The sequence below is a fragment of the Polypterus senegalus genome, chromosome 8 (genome assembly GCF_016835505.1).
Source record: "Polypterus senegalus isolate Bchr_013 chromosome 8, ASM1683550v1, whole genome shotgun sequence".
NCBI lineage: Eukaryota > Metazoa > Chordata > Cladistia > Polypteriformes > Polypteridae > Polypterus > Polypterus senegalus.
Window position 1 is genome coordinate 28,265,467 of NC_053161.1, and position 25,276 is coordinate 28,290,742.

General features: G+C 40.1%; 1 protein-coding gene across 1 annotated transcript in view; it reads right to left on the bottom strand.

Moving 5' to 3' along the window:
* LOC120533681 (periphilin-1-like) overlaps positions 1-22,134 on the bottom strand; it is a 68,699-nt gene extending 46,565 nt beyond the window's left edge. Inside the window, exons 1-2 of the mRNA XM_039760573.1 lie at positions 21,887-22,134; positions 2,345-2,556 (exon numbers count right to left, since the gene is read on the bottom strand). Coding sequence (XP_039616507.1) covers positions 2,345-2,556; positions 21,887-22,134 — 460 coding nt within the window. The remainder of the gene's footprint in view (positions 1-2,344; positions 2,557-21,886) is intronic.
* Positions 22,135-25,276: the final 3,142 nt, after the last annotated feature.

Genomic DNA, 25,276 nt, shown 5'->3' on the forward strand with positions numbered 1-25,276 from the left:
CCAGTACTGCAGCAATAAGTCCTTTTGAATAGGTTTTCTCAACTTAGCAAACATACATTTTGCAATTTCTTTTACACATCTTTGTTGCAGGAATACAGTATACACTAACTGGACAATTACAGGACATTGATTTTCGTTTTTTGAACCTATTCCTTGATTATGTTTTTCTGTGGACTTTGGATTGTATAAAGGTGAAAGGCAAAAGTCTTCTTTAGTAACTACTAAACACCAAATTTCTCTTCTTCAATTAAATATCTAGAGAATTGTTTACTTTGAAAATGTATTGTTACAGCATAAAACTTCACATTAAAATACTGAATGGATAAATATGTGTACAAATCTTTTGTCATGCAGAACATTATTGTTACTTTCAAAGGAACTGAATACTTCTTCGTGCCACTATTTGAAAGGGCAAATAACTAACACCAGTTTGATTTCTGCAATATGCATATTGTAAATAAAAAAAACTTAGTGCAAGCAGCATGAAGCATGACTTTTAAAAAGAAAAAGAAAAAAAAAATTACATGGCATGCCAGGAAGATTCTAGCTCTGCAAGCACAATGATTTTTTTTTTTTACTTACTGCTAGTCTGTGGTTATAGTAAGGCAAACGACCTAGAGACTTGTACCTCTGCAGCTCCATCATCACCTTTTTCACTGATCTATGCTGAGTGTATCATTCTGTGTTTTGTAGGGCTGCTGCAAGTATGTGATAAATAAACATACCACCCAATTATTTTCCTATGTACAAATGGACTCAGCTCTGTCAGCCACACGTTGGCTCATGATTGTACATATGATTCAATTCATGAGTATTTATTGTCATTTCATCCATATACAGTAGTACAGCATACAGTGAAACGAAACAACATTCCTCCAGGATCGTGGTGCTACATAGAACACAGGACAACGAAGAATCCAGGACACATAATATAAAAGACACATAATATATAACAAGGTGCATCTGAGTCAAATGTGCAAACGTGCAACATTGCAGAGCAGAACACATATCAGATATCAGACCTGTCCATGAGTGTTCAGGAATCTTACTGCTTGGGAGAAAAAACTGTTACACATCCTGGTGGTAAGGGCCCCAAATACTTTGGTACCTTTTCCCCCAATGGCAGGAGTGTGAAGGGTGTGTTGGGTCATTCACAATGCTGGTGGCTTTGAGGATACAGCATATGGTGTAAATATCCATGATGGAAGGAAAAGAGACACTGATGATCTTCTCAGCTATCTTCACTATCTGTTGTAGGGCTTTATGATCCCTAACCGTGTAATTTCCAAACCATATAGTGATGCAGTTGCTCAGGATGCTCTCTATGGTTCCTCTGAGCAACAACATTGTATAGTCTTCAAGGAAGTGCACAGCAGATTTCCAGAATATAATTATAAAATAAAGTGTATGCACAGTATTTATTCAACAACTGTCTACCTCATCACAGAAAAAAAATATTTGTAATATGAAACAAAAATTTATGACAACAATTTTGCCACACAGAAAGAAAGCCAGTTATTGTCAAATGGAATCAAATGTATTTTGTTATATACAAGTATATCACGATAGGTGGGCAAGGGGATGTCAGTAAGAACATTGTGGCGCTTAAAAGGGACAGGATCCAGAAAAGATTCAAGAAAAAGAAACGCACACACACAGAGAGGGGGTTAAGACCTGTCTTTTTAAGAGACCCAAGGGCAGTTGATCCAGCAAGGGCCAGGGATGCCCAACTCTCCTTGTATGGGGAATGTTAAGGAAAGAGGACGGTTCATCGGAACAGCTCCTAGTTGTTAACCAACCAGCACATGGTTCCAAAACAGGCGCAGGATTATCAGAACCTACAGAGGGCACTGTGGCTTGGTGACCTAAAGAATTTACAGACCTATGCCTGAACCCACAAGAATTTCTGGACTAAATTGTAATTTAAAGTAACTGCAGTCCACAAGTCCAAAGTGAGGAGTTGGCAGGAGAGTTTGCCGGCAGAAGAAAGATATGCCAGGAAAAGACTCCAGGGCTAAACAACAAAGAATGAAAAAAGCATGAGAGTGCTTTAATATAGGACTTTGGAGGTGGACAAGCGAGTGAGCCACTCCATCTGATCTACAACTATAGGTGTAATTTTTTGCTTTCATGTTTTCGGACTCTTCAATGCTTGGCGTCCTTATCGCCGTGCAAGAATGCCTTTTCTTTTTAAATATCTTATATAAAAAAAAACACAACAATACATTGGTTTTTTCTTATTTTAGAACTATTACATGTAGCAAAGGCAATAAAATAGCTTTACATACTTGATAATCGTATTCCTTATCACATGAGGGCTTCATTATATACTTTTAACACTTACATTTGTTGTACAGAGCCTGATATGAATATGGCTTGACTTTGTCAGGTGAATAGCTTCTACTACTGACACTAGATCCAGAATGGCTATGAGGGGATTCTCGATGACTCCCTGGGGATTCTCGGAAGAAAGCAGGTTCCCTTTTACCTGGTGAGCGTTCTCTCACATGTGGAGGGGGAAGAAACCCTTTTCGTCTGAAGTGGTCCCTATCCTCTCTAGAGGGGAAAAAAAAAAACTTGTGTGAAACTCAGGTTCATTCATTTAGATATAAGAAGGGAAACAAACCATGCATAAATAAAGTATTATTTATTACTAAGGTAATATTCTTGACTAACTCAACTTAACTAAAAACAAAAAATCCATAATAAAATAATTTTTCCATTTCCCACTTAACTTTACAGAGAGATAATGTAGGTTTTTTTGTAGTTTTATTTTAGATAATTCGAGAATCAGGAACCAGGTTTTAGTTTAAGTCATGTTTAATTAACTTGTCTTAATTCACAAAGAAATTTAGAGTTACATTGCTCTGCATTCCTGAATAGGAGAGGAAAGTATGGGAAGTTACCTGATCAACATACTGTTACACATATTACACATTATTATTACACATATTATTTATTAAAGAATGTATTATTAAAAGACAGCTATAACAGTGTTTAACATGTAATCCAGGACACATTTATTCCAAAATTTTGAAGAAATAAAGAATTAAACTGAACTCCTTGGTGATTAAATACTGTGGCATTTAAATAATACTCATTGGGTACTAAGGAGCCCAAACTGTGTCAAGATAATAACCGTCACACCATTACATCATCACCACCACCAGCAGCAACAACATGAACAATTAATACAAGGCAGAATGGATCCATGCTTTCATGTTGTTGATGCCAACTTTTGACCCTATCATCTGAATGTCGCAGAAGAAATTGAGACTCATCAGACAAAGCAAAGCTTTTCCAATCTTCTATTGTGCAAATTTGGTGAGCCTGTGCAAAATGTAGCCTCAGTTGCCTGTTCTTAGCTAACAGGAGTGGCACCTGGAGTGGTCCCCTGCTGCTGTGGCCCATCTGTTTCAAGGTTTGTAGCGTTGTGCATTGAGAGATGCTTTTCTGCATACCTCAGTTGTAACGAGTGGTTAATTGAGTTTATGTTGCCTTTCTAGCATCTGGAGCCAGTCTGGCAATTTTCCTCTGACCATCCACAAGGCATTTTCACCCAGAGAACTGCCGCTCACTGGAAATTTTCTCTTTTTTGGACCATTCCATGTAAACCCTACAAATGGTTGTAAAGGAAAATCCCAGTAATAAATCAGTAGTTTCTGAATTACTAAGACCGGCCATCTAGTTTGAAGTCATTAAATTCACCTTTCTTCCTCATTCTGATGCTCAGTTTGAACTTCAGCAGGTTGTCTTAACTATGTCTACATGCCTAAATGTACTGAGTTATTGCCATGCAATTGGCTGATTAGATATTTGCGTTAACAAGCAGTTGAACAGGCTGCATGTGAGTGTATATCTTGCAAGACAGTTTAAACACTAATGTAGAGCAAACCATAATATTCATGAAAAATGTTAACACCCATTTCTAAAAGTATGTGCACTTTAAAAAAATAAATTTCACCAACAAAGTGAAACATTCAGCAATTAAAAAGTTCAGCTAAAAGAAAAATCATATGTTTATTAATATACACTTAAGTACATTTTAAAGTAGCAATGCTGCCCTCTTCTGTTCCGTTAGGATTGCATTATATATAGCAAAAGCAATTTCCTGCTCCATGACAGTATTAATAACAACATCACAATAACATAGATAAAAGGGTTTGGATGGGTAAACATCCATTGTTAAAATAACTGAAAGTATAAATAGAAACCTAAGCCACAATGATATCCTTTAATGACATGAATTCTTGCTAATAAATAACTACAATTATCCCTTCTCATGACACAGCCTGTATGCTTATCAGCTTGTTTCAACAGCAGTACTAATTTCAAAACCATTTAAAAATATTACTTTCTTAAGCATTTGATTTTTCTAGCAAATATTTGGCTATACTAAAAAATGAGTTTGCGTCAGAACAGGTTACACTTACAATTGTATGGAAAATATTACTGTATTTACAAAGAAATAATTAACAATAACATAAAAGACATAAAAAGTGGCAGCCTAAAGAGAAGCCTGAACTACTTTTCTCACTGGAATTAATTTATTCACTATACTTTATTGCACATCCAATACTGTTTCATTTTAGACTCTGTTCAACTCTACCTTAAAATGTGCAAACTAACTCCTCTCTTGACAAAGAATAATTTTAGTCTTGTTTTAAATTCCTTTAATACACCCATTTGGGTTAGAAGGTAAACCACGAAAGGTCACCCTACAAAAAGTCAAGCTGCCACATGATGTCTTCTACCAGATATCAAAACTAATATCTATATATATAATTCACTAAGGCAAGACAACCATGGAAAGCACGCCGGAAGGGGCGTGGATTCACTAAGCCGCCGACAAGTGAGACACCTATGGCGCATGCAGGAAGGAGCCACGCTCACCAACTCCAAGACCATTGGATACAACGACAACTTGCATGGACACGCCCACCAACTCGGACGCGACGACACAGAAAAAATGGTGTCATTTATATTCGTCTGTCATAGAGGCCACATGCAGTACAGGTCAGGTTAATGTCATGTGCATGTCATGCACCTCCGAGCTACGTTGACTGTTCATAGAGGCATGTTTCTCGCGGAGGTGAATCCCCATATGCAGTGTGTGAAACGGTTTGCGAGGGGTATCCCATGGGATCCTTAAAACAATCCTTTACAACTGAGGTTAAAGCACAATGAAGTAAGCAGTCTTTAAAAACCGACTTTTCGGTTACGACGCGTGCACCATAGCAAACTGTTTTACACGCTACATACAGCTATTCGCATCCGCGACAAACATGCGTCTTCTTAGATGCTACTGCAGGAACACGGAAGACATTTTCCTGCCCACCAACACTCCTTTATCACCGGCCGGCATCTACCCTCGCTCTCTAGGCATTCACACTGCCTGCCCATTTGCCCAGACGCAAAAACTCACCAACCAGCCAGTTAGTCCCTTTCGTCTGTGTTAAGAGTCCACATGCACGTCTGAGCCACGCGGCGTTTGTTATGCCGCGGGTTCACTATTGTGTTGTATTTTGCTCTCTCCAGAGTTCCATCTTTTCATTCACTTACTGTTGTATTCTCACACCAAACCATTTTAGACATCCGTGTCTTTCCAGAAGTGTTTAGCATTCAATAAATAATTATGCATGTGATTGACCGTGTGTCTACTCAGCGCAGAGAGCCGTGTGTAAGCCGTTGAACCCATTCGGGCTGCAAGCCATGGAATTTCCACTAAGTGTGACTCATACGCTCCCACTCATTACGTCCCTACCCTTTGTGCACACCCCCCTCCTACCGTGGTCGGGTATCTTGGTGGATTATATATAAAAAAACAGCCAAAACCGAGGGGTCCCCCATGGTGTCCTTAAAACATTGCTTTACAACTGAGGTTAAAACACAATGAAGTAAGCAGTCTTTAAAAACTAGAGTTCCATCTTTTCATTCACTTTCTGTTGTATCCTCAAACCCACCCTTTTTAGACAACTGTGTCTTTCCAGAAGTGTTCAACCATCAATACATAATTATGCGGCGTTTCTTATGCCGCAGGTTCACTATTGTGTTGTATTTTGCTCTCTGCAGAGTTCCATCTTTTCATTCGCTTACTGTTGTATTCTCACACCAACCCGTTTTAAACCGTGTCTTTCCAGAAGTGTTTAGCATTCAATAAATAATTATGCATGACATTAAGCGTGTCTACCCGGCGTGGGTAAGCTGTTGCACCCCATTCAGGCTGCAAACCGTGGAATTCCCACTAAGTGCGACTCATACCCTCCACAGGTTGCGTCCCAACCCTTTGTACACACCCCCCTCCCACCTCGCTACTACCGTGGTCGGGTGTCTTGGTGGATTATATATAGAAAAGGAGCCAACGACTCAAGTGACGAGTTGGAGGTAGGCACATGAGCGGGCAGTGCATAGTGAACGAGAAATCAACAGACTAGCATGACGGACGGAGCTGAATGGACGTCCTTCTTCTCTCCTCCCGTTCCACACTCCGCGCCGTGCACCCCCATCCCTCCGGCTGGCAGGAGAAGGCGCGAGGACGGTCGGCCAGCTTTCAGTCACAGATGATTGTGTGTTGCTTCGTTCCGTGCATTGTTACAATATTACTTTTCTTGCTGATTTATTACATTACCGATTTTTCAAATGTTAATTTTCTCTCTGTGCTTAAAAATCATTAAAAAACCGGCCCGATTATGGGTTGGCTAGTCCTTTGTATTTTGTTATCATTAATAGAGCCAAACAAAACAGTACAATGAAATCAGACGGATAGCACAGCATCACCTAGAGTTAGGAGATATGGACTTAAATTAATATTGTGATTATCTTGACCTCAAAGTATAGTACTCGGTGTTTATTATGTTCTTAAAAAACATTTAAGACTGAAGATTGGCACCATACATACAAACACATATATGTGAGTGTGTGTGTGTGTGTGTGTGTGTGTGTGTGTATGTATATATATATATATATATATATATATATACTAGCAAAATACCCGCGCTTTGCAGCGGCGAAGTACTGCCTTACAATTTTTATTAAGAAGAAAATTAAACCTTTTTAAACTGAGGGAAAATATAACAATAATTACTGTATTTGTTAAGGATCTCTTTGTGTGCCACGTTGTCAGTTCGGGCCTCCGGTTGTAACATGACCACGCTGTGCGCTGAGCTTACTCTTGAGCATGCAACTTACAGTTGGCCATGTGAACAGTAATCTTGTCTCAAATCTCATAGCTTGGATTGCTGCTGTCATAATCGGTTTTAGAGTTTCATGGTTTGTGTCAATTACAACAGTATTTGCAGGATTTGTTGTGTTGAAGTGACATTCGGCATCTGTCAAGCGTTGTAAGCACACAACCAGTTTCATTGATAAAATCACATCCAGCTTTTGAGAGTTTAAACATTCATAAACATCAAAGTGTCCACTACTGAAATTGTCACCTGTGAATCGAAGATGTTTAAGAGGCATTGGTAGTTGTCGAAAGGTGTAAAATATTTGGCTATTTCGGTACACTTGAAATCGACAACCGAACAATTCAGCGGCAGCCATCAACTCACATGCAGAACCATAGGAGACCCGACACGTATATATGTATGTAAGTAGGATTCAGTTAGCGTTGGGAACCCGTGTACCAAATTTCTTGAAGATGGGCCCATAAGTAATTAAGAAAGTTCAACATGGCGGACGTTGTTGACCGTTATGACCATTACGCGTAGAATTTCAATATGAAACCTGCTTAACTTTTGTAAGTAAGCTGTAAGGAATGATCCTGCCAAATTTCAGCCTTCTACCTACATGGGAAGTTGGGGAATTAGTGATGTTTGAAAGTTCAATATGGCCGACAGTGGCATCATACCACTGAAATAAGTACCAAATTTCAGCCTTCTACCTACACGGGATGTTTGAAAATTGGTGACATTGGAAAGTTCAATATGGCAGCCGACAGTGGCGTCATACCACCGAAATAAGTATGTACATTGGTTTCGGTAAGCGCAGGGAAGCCACCTACCAAATTTCGTGAAGATGGGGCCATGAATAAGAAAGATCAACATGGCGGACGTTGTTGACCGTTATGACCGTTATGCGTAGAATTTCAAAATGAAACCTGCTTAACTTTTGTAAGTAAGCTGTAAGGAATGGGCCTGCCAAATTTCAGCCTTCTATCTACACGGGAAGTTGGAGAATTAGTGAGTAGTAGTAGTAGTGTGTTAAAAAAGCTAGAAAAAGAAAAGGGAACATTTTAAAAATAACGTAACATGACTGTCAATATACAGTAATTGTTTTGTGAGTTTTACTGAGTGTTGCTGTCATCAAGGATTTGATTATCATTATTTCATTCAATCAGGTTCGTATTTGTAGGATGTGTTGTGTTCAAGTTACATTCCGTGTTTGTCAATCGTTGTAAAGACGACAGGTTTCATTTATCGATTCGTTTCTTACTGCATCAATAAACAGCTCGTCTTCTTCTTTATCTGAGATCCGACACACTGCATGCACGTTTTTTTTTTTTTGTTTTTAACTGTTTTCCTTTAGCGGGACATTGACTTTTTCCACCGTGTGCTTTGTTTCCACAGTAGCTGCATTTATGAATATGCTTGTATGTATAAGACGCTTCATATTTTTTTGCTGCCTTTTCAATTGTGTAATTCGTTTTTTGTTCAGCGCTCTATGGAACTGTTCCTTTTTGTCTGTGCACTGCGTCAGTTCACGTGAGCCGCTCGGTGTACATGCATCGAAGTTTCCCAGCTGTGCTGGTGCCATGTCGTGCTATGTCCATGGCTGTATCTAATGTTACCGAAGTCCCGGCACTTAAAACTTTCTCTCAAAGTTTCGCTGAGTTTGTGCCAAACACCACCCTGACCATCTCATCTTCCTCTCCATAAGCACAGTCCTTCACCCGTGAATAGTTACCCGTGGCAGTTTGCTATTGGATTGCCGCTGACGGACGGCCTTATATGGGTAGGCACTAAATTACAAACGCCAGCGGCAGCCTGTCTATGAACTTAATATAAAGATTAGGTTTACATCGTGCTTTGTTTCCGAAGTAGCAGAACTCATGAATATGGTTGTATATGTCACTCGCTCGCTTCTTATTGTTTTGCTGCCTTCTCAATTATATAATGCATGTTTTCTTCAGCACTTTTTGGGCCTCTTCCTGGTTTTCTACGTACTGCGTGATTACGTTGAAGGCGTGATGATGTCACACGAAACTCCGCCCCACGGTTTCAAGCTCATCTCCATTACAGTAAATGGAGAAAAACAGCTTCCAGTTATGACCATTACGCGTAGAATTTCGATATGAAACCTGCCCAACTTTTGTAAGGAAGCTGTAAGGAATAACCCTACAAAATTTCAGCCTTCTACCTACACGGGAAGTTGGAGAATGAGTGATGAGTAAGTCAGTCAGTCAGTCAGTGAGTGAGTGAGTCAGTGAGGGCTTTGCCGTTTATTAGTATAGATAACACCATCAATGTATAATATGCCAATTGCAATAGGATTTTTTTTTTTCCATGGGAACGGATTAATCATTTTCCCATTATTTCTTATGGGAAAAATTTGTTTGGTATACGTCCTGTTTGGTATAAGTCAAAGAGTCTGGAAAGGATTAAGAACGTATACCGAGGTTCCACTGTATGTATGTGTGTGTGTATATATATATATATATATATATATATATATATATATATATATATATATATATATATATATATATATATACACACACAGTGGGATGCAAAAGTTAGGGCAGCCTTGTTAATAGTCATTATTTTCCTGTATAAATCGTTGGTTGTTACGATAAAAATGTCAGTTAAATCTATACTAATAAAAGGCAAAGCCCTCACTCACTCACTCACTCACTCATCACTAATTCTCCAACTTCGCGTGTGGGTGGAAGGCTGAAATTTGGCAGGTTCATTCCTTACAGCTTCCTTACAAAAGTTGGGCAGGTTTTATATCAAAATTCTACGTGTAATGGTCATAACTTGAAGCTGTTTTTTTCCATTTACTGTAATGGAGATGAGCTTGAACGCCGTGGGGGCGGAGTTTCGTGTGACATCATCACGCTCCCACGTAATCACGCAGTACATAGAAAACCAGGAAGACCTCCAAAAAGCACTGAAGAAAACATGCATTATATAATTGAGAAGGCAGCGAAACAATAAGAAGCGAGCGAGTGACATATACAACGATGTTCATGAGTTCTGCTACTTCGGAAACAAAGCACGATGTAAACCTACACTTTAAATTAAGTTCATAGACAGGCTGCGCTGGCGCTTGTAATTTAGTGCCTGCCCATATAAGGCCGTCCGTCAGCGCAATCCAATAGCAAACTCCCACTAAATATTCACGGGTGAAGGACTGTGTTTATGGAGAAGAAGATGAGATGGTCAGGGTGGTGTTTGACACAAACTCGGCGAAACTGCGAGAGAAAGTTTTAAGTGCCAGGACTAAGGTAACATTAAATACAGCCATGGACATAGCACGAGATGGCACCAGCACAGCTGGGAACCTTCGATGCATGTACACCGAGGCTCACGGAACTGACGAGTGCACAGATAAAAGGCAACAGTTCCAAAGAGCTGAACAAAACCAATTACACAATTGAAAAGGCAGCAAAAATATGAAGCGCCTGATAAGCATATTCATAAATCCAGCTACTGCGAAACAAAGCACACGGTGGAAAAGTCAATGTCCCGCTAAAGGAAGACAGTGTAAAAAACGTGCATGCAGTGTGTCAGGTATCAGATAAAGAAGAAGACGAGCTGTTTATTGATGCAGTAAGAAACTAATCGATGAAAGAAACCTGTCATCTTTACAACGATTGACAAACACGGAATATAACTTGAACACAACACATCCTACAAATACGAGCCTGATTGAAAGAAATAATGATAATCAAATCCTTGATGACAGCAACACTCAGTAACACTCACAAAACAAATACTGTATATTGACAGTCATGTTACGCTATTTTTAAAATGTTCCCTTTCTTTTCTAGCTTTTTAACACACTACTTCTATATGTATGTATATATATATATATATATATATATATATATATATATATATATATATATGTATATATATATATATATATATATATATATATATATATATATATATATATATATATATATATCCCGATCTACATACTCAATAATGGATACTTTATTCGCCATCAATGATTGTTTTGGTAAAGCCATACTCAGTGTATTCATTAGATGAACGGTAAAAAGTAAGAGCGAGGGAGGATGCAGGCTGTAGTGCGTCAACTCTATCTGAATTTGCGATCACATTTGAAAAAATATATCTTTTCAAGTTCTATTTAGTCCATATGTGTCAAACTCAAGGGCCACGGGCCACATCCGCCCGGCGTAATTATATCCGCCCGAGATCATTTTATATACTGTATTATTGTTATTAATGGCCCGGTATATGAAGCGCTGGTAACACAATAAACTACAGATCCCATAATGCAGCGCTTCAGCTGCCTTGCCAACACTTACCGCTAATCAAGTCCATGCTGCAAGTTATTGCGAAGCTAGCTCACACGATGCTGAGAGAAAAGTTGATTCTGAAAATAGAGCCTTTAAAAACCGATGGGAGGCTGAGTATATGTTTACTGAACCCGTGTGTCTCATTTGTGGAGCTAATGTGGCTGTAATTACAGAATTTAATCTAAGACGGCACTATGAGACAAAACATCAGGGTAACCTGAATGCAATGCAGAAGATACAGAAAGCAGAAGAATTAAATAAGAATCTGACACTTCAGCGGACGTTTTACCGTGCACAATCACAAAGTGATTTCAAGTGAAGCTGCTTTTATGGGAGACACAAATGCACCAGTGCAATTTGCCCCACTTTCCCTGTTGCCAAGTAATGTTAAACCAAGTCGTCACTACGGTGTTCCCAAATACGCACTTTGCTGATAAACTGTTTGCACGGCGCTTTGGTGACTTTAAAGAACAAAAAAAGTCCGTCTACATGCGGCTCGAACCTTGTGCATGTTTGGTAGCACATATCTGTGTGAGAAGCTCTTCTCAGTGATAAAGACTAACAAAACAGCACACAGGAGTCGCCTCACTGATGAGCACCTGCAATCCATCCTGAGAATCTCCACAACACAGAACCTCACACCAAACATAAACGAACTTTGCCAAAAAGATGCCAGGCGTCCAGCTCTAAAATGACATATGAGCAAAGACAACTGAATGATTTGATTTGTTATTGCTGAAAGGAACACATTTTATTTATATTTCCAGGTTTTGTTATGCAGCATGTTCATATTTGAATTTGTATAATTTTGACAGGATATATTTTTATGGAGAGCAAAATCTTTTGGGATATTTAAAATCTAAGTTTATTTTTATATAAAATTACATAAGAGTAAAGAAATTTGAATGTTTGTTCTTTTAACGCTTACTTTATTTCTAACTTGTATAATTTAGACAGGATATATTTTTATGGAGAGCAAAATATTATAAGTTGTTTAAGGTTTGAGTTGATTTATTCAGGAATAATATTCCTGTCTGTTTTTACCATTCCTACCAAAGATATTTCTGTCGACTAAATAAAAATTCCTTCTATTTAAAATTTAAATAGAACTTGAACAAATATGATAGTTCATAATATCACGCAGACTTGACGTAAGAGCGGAGTTATCCGTTTTAACAAGCAGCGTATTGCACTGATCCGAAATAGCTGTGTGTGTATATATGTAGATATGTATGTATATGTATATATATGTTTATATATGTGTGTGTGTATATATATATATATATATATATGTATTTGTGTGTATATATGTGTGTGTGTGTATGTATGTATGTGTGTATGTATATGTATATATGTAGATATATATATGTATGTATATATGTGTATATGTATAGATATGTATATATATATATATATGTTTATGTGTGTGTGTGTAAATATATATATATATATATATGACAACAACACTCATCACTCACAACAGTGACAAAACAATTACATTGACAATCATGTTACGTTATTTTCAAAATGTTTCCTTTTCGTTTTCATTGCTTCTTTAACACACTACTTCTCCGCTGCGAAGCGCGGGTATTTTGCTATATATCATATAGGAGACACACACAGTGATATTTCAGAAGTGAAATGAAGTTTATTGGATTTACAGAAAGTGTGCAATAATTGTTCAAACAAAATCAGGCAGGTGCATAAATTTGGGCACCGTTTTCATTTTATTGATTCCAAAACTTTTAGAACTAATTATTGGAACTCAAATTGGCTTGGTAAGCTCAGTGACCCCGACCTACATACACAGGTGAATCCTATAATGAGAAAGAGTATTTAAGGGGTCAATTGTAAGTTTCCTCCTCCTTTAATTTTCTCTGAAGAGTAGCAACATGGGGTCACAAAACAACTCTCAAATGACCTGAAGACAAAGACTGTTCACCATCATGGTTTAGGGGAAGGATACAGAAAGCTGTCCCAGAGATTTAAGCTGTCTGCTTCCACAGTTAGGAAAATATTGTGGAAATGGAAGACCACAGGCTCAGTTCAAGTTAAGGCTCAAAGTGGCAGACCAAGAAAGATTTCGGATAGACAGAAGCTTAACGAATGGTGAGAACAGTCAGAGTCAACCCACAGACCAGCACCAAAGACCTACAACATCATCTTGCAGCAGATGGAGTCACTGTGCATCGCTCAACCATTCGCGACTTTACACAAGGAGATGCTGTATGCGAGAGTGATGCAGAGGAAGCCTTTTCTGCGCCCAGAGCACAAACAGAGCCGCTTGAGGTATGCTCAAGCACATTTGGACAAGCCAGCTTCATTTTGGAATAAGGTGCTGTGGACTGATGAAACTAAAATTGAGTTATTTGGGCATAACAAGGGCGTTATGCATGGAGGAAAAGAACACAGCATTCCAAGAAAAACACCTGCTACCTACAGTAAAATATGGTGGTGGTTCCATCATGCTGTGGGCTGTGTGGCCAGTGCAGGGACTGGGAATCTTGTCAAAGTTGAGGGACGCATGGATTCCACTCAGTATCAGCAGATTCTGGAGACCAATGTCCAGGAATCAGTGACAAAGCTGAAGCTGCGCCGGGCTGGATCTTTCAACAAGACAACGACCAAACACTGCTCAAAATCCACTAAGGCATTCATGCAGAGGAACAAGTACAACGTTCTGAATGGCCATCTCAGTCCCCAGACCTGAATATAATTGAAAATCTGTGGTGTGAGTTAAAGAGAGCTGTCCATGCTCGGAAGCCATCAAACCTGAATGAACTAGAGATGTTTTGTAAAGAGGAATGGTCCAAAATACCTTCAACCACAATCCAGACTCTCATTGGAACCTACAGGAAGCGTTTAGAGGCTGTAATTTCTGCAAAAGGCGGATCTACTAAATATTGATTTCATTTCTTTTTGTGGTGCCCAAATTTATGCACCTGCCTGATTTTGTTTGAACAATTATTGCACACTTTCTGTAAATCCAATAAACTTCATTTCACTTCTCAAATATCACTGTGTGTGTCTCCTATATGATATATTTAACTGACATTTTTATCGTAACAACCAACGATTTATACAGGAAAATAATGACTATTAACAAGGTTGCCCAAACTTTTGCATCCCACGGTGTGTATATATATATATATATATATATATATATATATATATATATATATATATATATATATATATATATATATATATATATATACACACACATATACACAAGGTGTGCCAGAAAAGTAATGAGACTGATTTTTTATTTACCAAAGTTTTTATTTTTTTCAAACATCAATGTTATCCCCTTCAAAGTAGTTCCCTTAGGCAGCTACACACCAATGGAGACGTTGTTCCCACTGTTGGTAGCAGCGCTGGAAGTCTTCAACCGGTATGGTCTTCAGCATGTCCATTACACTCTTTTGGATGTTTTCTAAAGTCCCAAATGACGCCCTTTGAGGACATTTTTCAGTTTAGGAAAAAGGAAAAAGTCACACGGACTGAGGTCAGGTGAATAAGGGGGCTGGGGAACCACAGGAATGCCTTTTGAGGTCAAAAATTCTGTTACGGAGAGGGCAGTTTTTCTGCACCATTTTGGCACAGACCTTTCGCATGTGCAAATGTTCAGTCAAAATTTGATGAAAGGTAAATGTGTTCAAATTTAATTGTTCACTCAACATTCTTAATGTTAAACGACGGTCTGATCTCACAAGAGTGTTCACACGTTCGATGTTTTCATTGGTTTTCAAAGTTGAAGTCCTCCCTGAACGGTGTTCATCTTCAACGTGTTTTCTGCCTTCCAAAAATGATTTGTGCCAGCAAAAACTTGAGCTCGGGATAAAGAATGTTCCCCATAGGCCTGTTTTAACTTTTCAAACGTCACACTTGCCGTTTAATGGAACAATGTTGCTCCAAATTCTGTTGTTCCATTTTGCGTGACGCACAACCAAAAACACAACTTCGCTAATAGCAGTCACAAAAATCACGTAGTTAATGGAAGGAGTTGAAACTCGTACTGAGCTATGGGAGGGTACTGATACACATGCTCTATCAAGGACAACAGCGCAGCGTTGCCAGATCACTTGCAGTGTTGCCAGTCTCATAACTTTTCTGCCACACCTCGTGTATATATATATATATATATAGTAATCTGCGGTGGGTTGGCACCCTGCCCAGGATTGGTTCCTGCCTTGTGCCCTGTGTTGGCTGGGATTGGCTCCAGCAGACCCCCGTGACCCTATTCGGATTCAGCGGGTTAGAAAATGGATGGATGGATGGATGGATATATAGTAATCCCTCGCTATATCGCGCTTCGACTTTCGCAGCTTCACTCTATCGCGGATTTTATATGAAAGCATAACTAAATATATATCGCGGATTTTTCGCTGCTTCGCGGGTTCTGCAGACAATGTGTCTTTTTACTTCCTGTACATGCTTCCTCAGTTGGTTCGCCCAGTTGATTTCATACAAGGGACGCTATTGGCGGATTGCTGAGAACCTAAACAATCAGAGCACGCAGTTAAGTTCTCCTGACTGAGAAGCTAACCAATCAGAGCACGCAGTTGAGTTCCTGCGTGCTGAATGCAGTGTTAACCAGGAAGTCTTGTCTCGCTCATTCAGCATCAACGTGTTTCGCTGTGTAAAGAGTTGTGCTCTTTTGTGTTTATCTTTGTGCATAGTCAAGCCCTTCATTATGGCTCCAAAACGATTTGCTACTGCTTCAGGGGCCGTGCCTGCCGCAAGAAGAAGATGTTAGCGATTGCCGAAAACGTAAACGTTTTGGATTTGTTGAAGGCTACGATTCTTTTTATTTAAAAAGTAGGAAAAGAATATAAGATCTACGGCCACAGTGTCCTTTTAACCAGGGTGCAAAACGAGTTGTTAGTGGATGTAATAAGGCAGTAGTCTGGATGGAATCTGCTTTAGGGATTTGGATTGAAGACTGCCAGAAGAAGAACAACGGCAGTGCTACACAATCGCCTGAAGTGGCTCCTTTAAGGGCTGTAACGCTCTCCTTTGTTGTGCAGTAAAATTAAACTCACTGTTATCGGACAAGTCATCGTGTCATTGTTGGTGAGTAACCATAATTAATTTTCTTCTTACAGTGCTTAGTACATGTACGTACGTTTAGTGTCACTGTACACACATTTACTGTATACTATTTTTCTTGCATTGTACGTATTTATTGCTGGTGGCCTGTCTATCGTAATGGCTGTAACATATGTGATATCGGAGACACTCAATATCTTTAAATAATATTTAGGTTTTACTGTATATAAACATGTGTGTTTATATACATAATTTCAATAAATCTTACCTAATATCTAAGAGAATACAAAGGGATTATGCTGTATAACTCTGCGGGGAATATTTATACACAGTGTGGGAGAGTTTATAAGGGCTTAAAATATATAAAAATAACCATACAAACATATGGCTTTTACTTCGCGGATTTTCACCTATCGCAGGGGGGTCTGAAACGCAAAACCCGCGATCGAGGAGGGATTACTGTGTATATATATATATATATATTATATACATATATACATATACATATACATATATATACATATATATATATACATATACATATACATACATATATATATATATATATATATATATATATATATATATATATATATACATATATATATATATATATATATATATATATATATATATATATATATATATATATATACACACTCACACACACACATACATACATACATACATACAGTGCATCCGGAAAGTATTCACAGCGCATCACTCTTTCCACATTTTTTTATATTACAGCCTTATTCCAAAATTGATTAAATTCATTTTTTTCCTCAGAATTCTACACACAACACCCTATAATGACAACGTGAAAAAAGTTTACTTGACATTTTTGCAAATTTATTAAAAATAAAAAAATTGAGAAAGCACATGTACATAAGTATTCACAGCCTTTGCCATGAAGCTCCAAATGGAGGTCATGTGCATCCTGTTTCGCCTGATCATCCTTGAGATGTTTCTGCAGTTTAATTGGAGTCCACCTGTGGTAAATTCAGTTGATTGAACATGATTTGGAAAGGCACACACTTGTCTATATAAGGTACAACAGTTGACAGTTCATGTCAGAGCACAAACCAAGCATGAAGTCAAAGGAATTGTCTGTAGACCTCCGAGACAGGACTGTCTCGAGGAACAAATCTGGGGAAGGTTACAGAAAAATTTCTGCTGCTTTGAAGGTCCCAACGAGCACAGTGGCCTCCATCATCCGTAAGTGGAAGAAGTTCGAAATCACCAGGACACATCCTAGAGCTGGCCGGCCATCTAAATTGAGCGATTGGGGGAGAAGGGCCTTAGTCAGGGAGGTGACTAAGAACCCGATGGTCACTCTGTCAGAGCTCCAGAGGTCCTCTGTAGAGAAAGGAGAACCTTCCAGAAGAACAACCATTTCTGTAGCAATCCACCAATCAGGCCTGTATGGTAGAGTGGCCAGACGGAAGCCACTCCCTTAGTAAAAGGCACATGGCAGCCCACCTGGAGTTTACCAAAAGGCACCTGAAGGAATCTCAGACCATGAGAAATAAAATTCTCTGCTCTAATGAGACAAAGATTGAAGTTTTTGGTGTGAATGTCAGGTGTCACGTTTGGAGGAAACCAGGCACCGCTTATCACCAGGCCAATACCATCCCTACAGTGAAGCATGGTGGTGGCAGCATCATGCTGTGGGGATGTTTTTCAGTGGCAGGAACTGGGGGACTAGTCAGGATAAAGTGAAAGATGACTGCAGCAATGTACAGAGACATCCTGGATGAAAACTTGCTCCACAGCGCTCTTGACCTCAGACTCAGACCTCAGACATCTTTCAGCAGGACAACGACCCTAAGCACACAGCCAAGATATCAAAGGAGTGGCTTCAGGACAACTCTGTGGATGTCCTTGAGTGGCCCAGCCAGAGCCCAGACTTGAATCCGATTGAAAATCTCTGGAGAGATCTTAAAATGGCTGTGCACCGATGCTTCCCATCTAACCTGATGGAGCTTCAGAGGTGCTGCAAAGAAGAATGGGCGAAACTGGCCAAGGATAGGTGTGTCAAGCTTGTGGCACCATACTCAAAAAGACTTGAGGCTGTAATTGCTGCCAAAGGTGCATCGACAAATTATTGAGCAAAGGCTGTGAATACTTATGTACATGTGATCTCTCAGTTTTTTTATTTTTCATAAATTTGAAAAAACCTTTTTCACATTGTCATTATGGGGTTTTGTGTGTAGAATTCTGAGGAAAAAAATGAATTTAATCCATACTGGAATAAGGCTGTAACATACCGTAGATCCCGTTATACAAGCCGAGAATTTCGTCCTAGATTTTTGGCTTGGAGTTTGGGGGTCGGTTTATACAACGAGTATCGTTTCAGATTCAAGATTTCCAGCGCAATGCCGGTTTTGTCGATGAATACGGAAGTAAATAAGTAATAAGTACCAACAACAATCCACAGAGAGCCCACTGGTCTCGCTATGTTGTCTGGGATGTTGTGCGTGTGATGAAAAACACTTGAAACAGATATCTGGCTCTGGACACCGATGTCTTTAAGGTTCTGACGGGTGTAGCGGATGTTCGCCGAACCGATCGTGCACAAACAAGGAAAAAAAAGTACAAAAAAATGCACTGAAAAGGAGAGCCCTGAGCTGCTGCGACCATGCGCGCCGCCCTGCTCCTAGCTTAATCTAGCCTACTTCTGGTAGGCTAGGCACTTTTTATAACTTTTTGGTTAGCACATTAGAAAAATTATTGGTGTTTTGGTAAATTATGCACATTATACAACCCTTTTTTATTATGAAAAGGTTAAGTAAGTGTTGCAGTGGGAGGTTCGGAACGCATTATGGGTTAGCCTTCGCGAACGAATTAAGTTCATAAGTCAAGGGTCCACTGTATTGTGTATTTAAGTTACTCAAATTTATAACGAGTCTCCGGAAATCCACCCGCTGATGTACCGTATTTGCGTATATAGTTTCAAAACAAAGGTTTCATTTTACCAAACTTCTCCGCAATCACTTCCTGGTTTCTATCAAAAATGATGGCAGTCTCAAATTCTCACCGATAAGCATGATAAATATACCTGAAGAGACACTTTTAAGGAAATTTAGAAAATTTTGCTTGGAGAAGGGGGTCAGGTTAAATAACAGTCATCAGCAAATACATGTAATTTAGTAGGTAGAGAAGGGGGTCGGCTAATATACCGAGTCGGCTTGTATTCCGGGATCTACGGTAACAAAATGTGGAAAAAGTGATGCGCTGTGCCTACTTTCCAGATGCACTGTGTATATACAGTACTGTGCAAAAGTTTTAGGAAGGTGTGAAAAAATGCTGTAAACAAAGAATGCTGTCAAAAATGGAAGTTTTAATCATTTATTTTCATCAATCAACAAAATGCAGTGAATTAACAAAAGAGAAATCTAAATCAAATCAATATTTGGTGTGACCACCATTTGCCTTCAAAACAGCATTAATTCTTCTAGGTACACTTGCACTCAGTTTTTGAAGGAACTCAGCTGGTAGGTTCTTCGAAACATCTTGGAGAACTAACCACAGATCTTCTGTGGATGTAGGCTTCCTCACATCCTTCTGTCTCTTCATGTAATCCCAGACACACTCGATGATATGGAGATCAGGGCTCTGTTGGGGTCATACCATCACTTCCAGTACTTCTTGTTCTTCTTTACGCTGAAGATAGTTCTTAATGACTTTGGCTGTATGTTTGGGGTCGTTGTCCTGCTGCAGAATAAATTTGGGGCCAATCATACGCATCCCTGGAAAAGTCTATTCGGGGGTTCTGGAGAGGAGGGTCCGTCAGATAGTCGAACCTCGGATTCAGGAGGAACAGTGTGGTTTCCGTCCTGGTCGCGGAACAGTGGACCAGCTCTTCACCCTTAGCAGAGTCCTGGAGGGTGCATGGGAGTTTGCCCGACCGGTCTACATGTGTTTTGTGGACTTGGAAAAGGCATTCGACCGTGTCCTTCGGGGAATCCTGTGGGGGTGCTCGGGAGTATGGGGTACCGGACCCCCTGATAAGAGCTGTTCGGTCTCTGTACAACCGGTGTCAGAGCTTGGTCCGCATTGCCGGCAGTAAGTCGAACCCGTTTCCAGTGAGAGTTGGACTCCGCCAGGGCTGCCCTTTGTCACCGATTCTGTTCATAACTTTATGGACAGAATTTCTAAGCGCAGCCAGGGTGTTGAAGGGGTCCGGTTTGGTGGACTCAGGATTGGGTCACTGCTTTTTGCAGATGATGTTGTCCTGTTTGCTTCATCAGGCCGTGATCTTCAGCTCTCTGGATCGGTTCGCAGCTGAGTGTGAAGCGGCTGGGATGAGAATCAGCACCTCCAAATCCGAGAGCATGGTCCTCAGCCGGAAAAGGGTGGAGTGCCCTCTCAGGGTTGGGGGAGAGATCCTACCCCAAGTGGAGGAGTTCAAGTATCTCGGGGTCTTGTTCACGAGTGAGGGAAGAATGGAGCGTGAGATCGACAGGCGGATCGGTGCGGCGTCCGCAGTGATGCGGGCTCTGCATCGGTCTGTCGTGGTGAAAAAGGAGCTGAGCCGTAAGGCAAAGCTCTCAATTTACCAGTCGATCTACGCTCCTACCCTCACCTATGGTCATGAGCTATGGGTAGTGACCGAAAGAACGAGATCGCGAATACAAGCGGCTGAAATGAGTTTCCTCCGCAGGGTGTCTGGGCTTTCCCTTAAAGATAGGGTGAGAAGCTCAGTCATCCGGGAGGGGCTCAGAGTAGAGCCGCTGCTCCTCCGCATCGAGAGGAGTCTGATGAGGTGGCTCGGGCATCTGATCAGGATGCCTCCTGGACGCCTCCCTGGTGAGGTGTTCCGGGCACGTCCAAACGGGAGGAGGCCCCGGGGAAGACCCAGGACACGCTGGAGGGACTATGTCTCCCGGCTGGCCTGGGAACGCCTTTGGGATTCTCCCGGAAGAGCTGGAAGAAGTGGCGGGGAGAGGGAAGTCTGGGTCTCTCTGCTTAAGCTGCTCCCCCCGCGACCCGACCTCGGATAAGCGGAAGAGGATGGATGGATGGATGGATGGAATCATACGCATCCCTGATGGTATTGCATGATGGATAAGTATCTGTCTATACTTCTCAGCATTGAGAACACCATTAATCCTGACCAAATCTCCAACTCAATTTGCAGAAATGCAGCCCCAAACGTTTAAGGAACCTCCACCATGCTTCACTGTTGCCTGCAGACAGTCATTATTGTACCGTTCTCCAGTACTTCGACGAACAAACTGCCTTCTGCTATAGCCAAATATTTCAAATTTTGACTCATCAGTCCAGAGCACCTGCTGCCATTTTTCTGCACCCCAGTTCCTATGTTTTCATGCATACTTGAGTCGCTTGGCCTTGTTTCTACGTCGGAGGTATGGCTTTTGGGCTGCAACTCTTCCATAAAGACCACTTCTGACCAGACTTCTCCAGATAGTAGATGGGTGTACCTGGGTCCTACTGGTTTCTGCCAGTTGTGACCTGATGGCACTGCTGCACATCTTCCAATTCCGAAGGGTAATAAGCTTGATGTGTCTCATCTGCTGCACTAAGTTTCCTTGGCTGACCACAGCATCTACGATCTTCAACATTGCCTGTTTCTTTGTGCTTCTTCAAAAGAGCTTGAACAGCACATCTTGAAACCCCAGTCTGCTTTGAAATCCTTATCAGAGAGAGACCTTGCTGATGCAGTATAACTACCTTTTGTCTTGTTGCTGTGCTCAATCTTGCCATGACATGAAACTGTCTTCCACAACCTCACCTTGGTAGCAGAGTTTGGATGTTCCTCACCCAGTTTTAAGCCTCCTACACAGCTGTTTCTGGTTCAGTTAATGACTGTGTTTCAACCTACGTGTGACATTGATGATCATTAGCACCTGTTTGGTATAATTGGTTGATCATACACCTGACTATAATCCTACAAAATCCATGACTTTGTACAAGTGTACCTATAAGAATTGATACTGGTTTGAAGGCAAAAGGTAGTAACACCAAATATTGACTTGATTTAGATTTTTCTTTTGTTCGGTCACATTGCATTTTGTAAATTGATAAAAAATAAACAACCATTATTTATATTTCTGAAAGCATTCTTTATTACAGCATTTTTTTTTACACCTGCCTAAAAGTTTTGCACAGTACTGTATATATATATATATATATATATATATATATATATGGTTGAAATAGTTTACTGTCAAATAATGCAAAGAGTACGCAACACGTGTTTCGCCCTAATTCTGGGCTCATCAGGCGTACACACTCACTGCACCCCCTCTCGGGAATGGAACCTCAGATGTCAGCACTAGAGGTGAAGCCTCTTGCGTTGCGCCACAGCGTGTAGTTCGTTTATTTGACAGTATGTAGATCAGGGTAATAACATTCATGGCATTCGTAGTCTGAATCACAATCTGATTGTATGGGTGGTTACCTACCAGGTAACGCTTGTGGTTGGTCAGCAAGTCGGCTAACATCCGCCACGGTGCCCTTTTTCAGTTGTGAGATAATGCTAGATAAACAGTAAAAAAACCCATCCGAGAAATTGCTACAATATTACAAGTGGCAAAATCTACAGTTTGGTACATCCTGAGAAAGAAAGCAAGCACTGGTGAACTCAGCAACGCAAAAAGACCTGGACGTCCACAGAAGACAACAGTAGTGGATGATCGCAGAATAATTTCCATGGTGAAGAGAAACCCCTTCACAACAGCCAACCAAGTGAACAACACTCTCCAGGGGGTAGGCGTATCGATACCCAAGTCTACCATAAAGAGAAGACTGCATGAAAGTAAATACAGAGGTGCAAGCCACTCATAAGCTTCAAGAATAGAAAGACTAGATTGGACTTTGCTAAAGAACATCTAAAAAAGCCAGCACAGTTCTGAAAAAAACATTCTTTGGACAGATGAAACCAAGATCAATCTCTACCAGAATGATGACAAGAAAAAAGTATGGGGAAGGCGTGGAACAGCTCATTATCCAAAGCATACCACATCATCTGTAAAACACGGTGGAGGCAGTGTGATGGCTTAGGCATGCATGGCTGCCAGTGGCACTGGGACACTAGTGAGAGATATTGATGATGTGACACAGGACAGAAGCAGTCGAATAAATTCTGAGGTGTTCAGAGACATACTGTCTGCTCAAATCCAACTAAATGCAGTCAAATTGATTGGACTGCGTTTCATGATACAGATAGACAATGACCCAAAACATATAGCCAGAGCAATCCAGGAGTTTATTAAAGAAAAGAAGTGGAAAATTCTTGAATGGCCAAGTCAGTTACCTGATCTTAACCCAATTGAGCATGCATTTCACTTGTTGAGGACTAAACTTCGGACAGAAAGGCCCACAAAAAAACAGCAAATGAAAGCTGCTGCAGTAAAGGCCTGGCAGAGCATTAAAAAGGAGGAAACCCAGCATCTGGTGATGTCCATGAGTTCAAGATTTCAGGCTGTCATTGCCAGCAAAGGGTTTTCAACCAAGTATAAAAAATGAACATTTTATTTCCAGTTATTTAATTTGTCAAATGACGTTTCCCTGAAATGAAGGGATAGTATTAAAAAAAATGCTTTAGTTGCCTCACATTTTTATGCAATATTTTTGTTCAACCCACTGAATTAAAGCTGAAAGTCTGCACTTCAACTGCATCTGAGTTGTTTCATTTAAAATTCATTGTGGTAATGTACAGAACCAAAATTAGAAAAAAGTTGTCTCTGTCCAAATATTTATGGGCCTAACTGTATGTGTGTGTGTGTGTATATATATATATATATATATATATATATATATATATATATATATATACATACACATATACACATACATACATACATACATACATACATACATACATATACACACATATATACAAACCGGATTCCAAAAAAGTTAGGACACTAAACAAATTGTGAATAAAAACTGAATGCAATGATGTGGAGATGGCAAATGTCAAAAATTTTATTTGTAATAGAACGTAGATGACAGAACAAACGTTGAATCCGAATAAATGTATCATTTTAAAGGAAAAATATGTTGATTCAAAATTTCACGGTGTCAACAAATCCCAAAAAAATTGGGACAAGTAGCAATAAGAGGCTGGAAAAAGTAAATTTGAGCATAACGATGAGCTGGAAGACCAATAAACACTAATTAGGTCAATTGGCAACATGATTGGGTATAAAAAGAGCTTCTCAGAGTGGCAGTGTCTCTCAGAAGCCAAGATGGGTAGAGGATCACCAATTCCCACAATGTTGCGCAGAAATATAGTGGAGCAATATCAGAAAGGTGTTACCCACCGAAAAATTGCAAAGACTTTGCATCTATCATCATCAACTGGGCATAACATCATCCGAAGATTCAGAGAATCTGGAACAATCTCTGTGCGTAAGGGTCAAGGCCGTAAAACCATACTGGATGCCCGTGATCTCCGGGCCCTTAAACGACACTGCACTACAAACAGGAATGCTACTGTAAAGGAAATCACAGAATGGGCTCAGGAATACTTCCAGAAACCATTGTCAGTGAACACAATCCACCGTGCCATCCGCCGTTGCCAGCTGAAACTCTACAGTGCAAAGAAGCAGCCATTTCTAAGCAAGATCCACAAGCTCAGGCATTGTCACTGGGCCAGGGATCATTTAAAATGGAGTGTGGCAAAATGGAAGACTGTTCTGTGGTCAGACGAGTCACGATTCGAAGTTCTTTTTGGAAATCTGGGACGCCATGTCATCC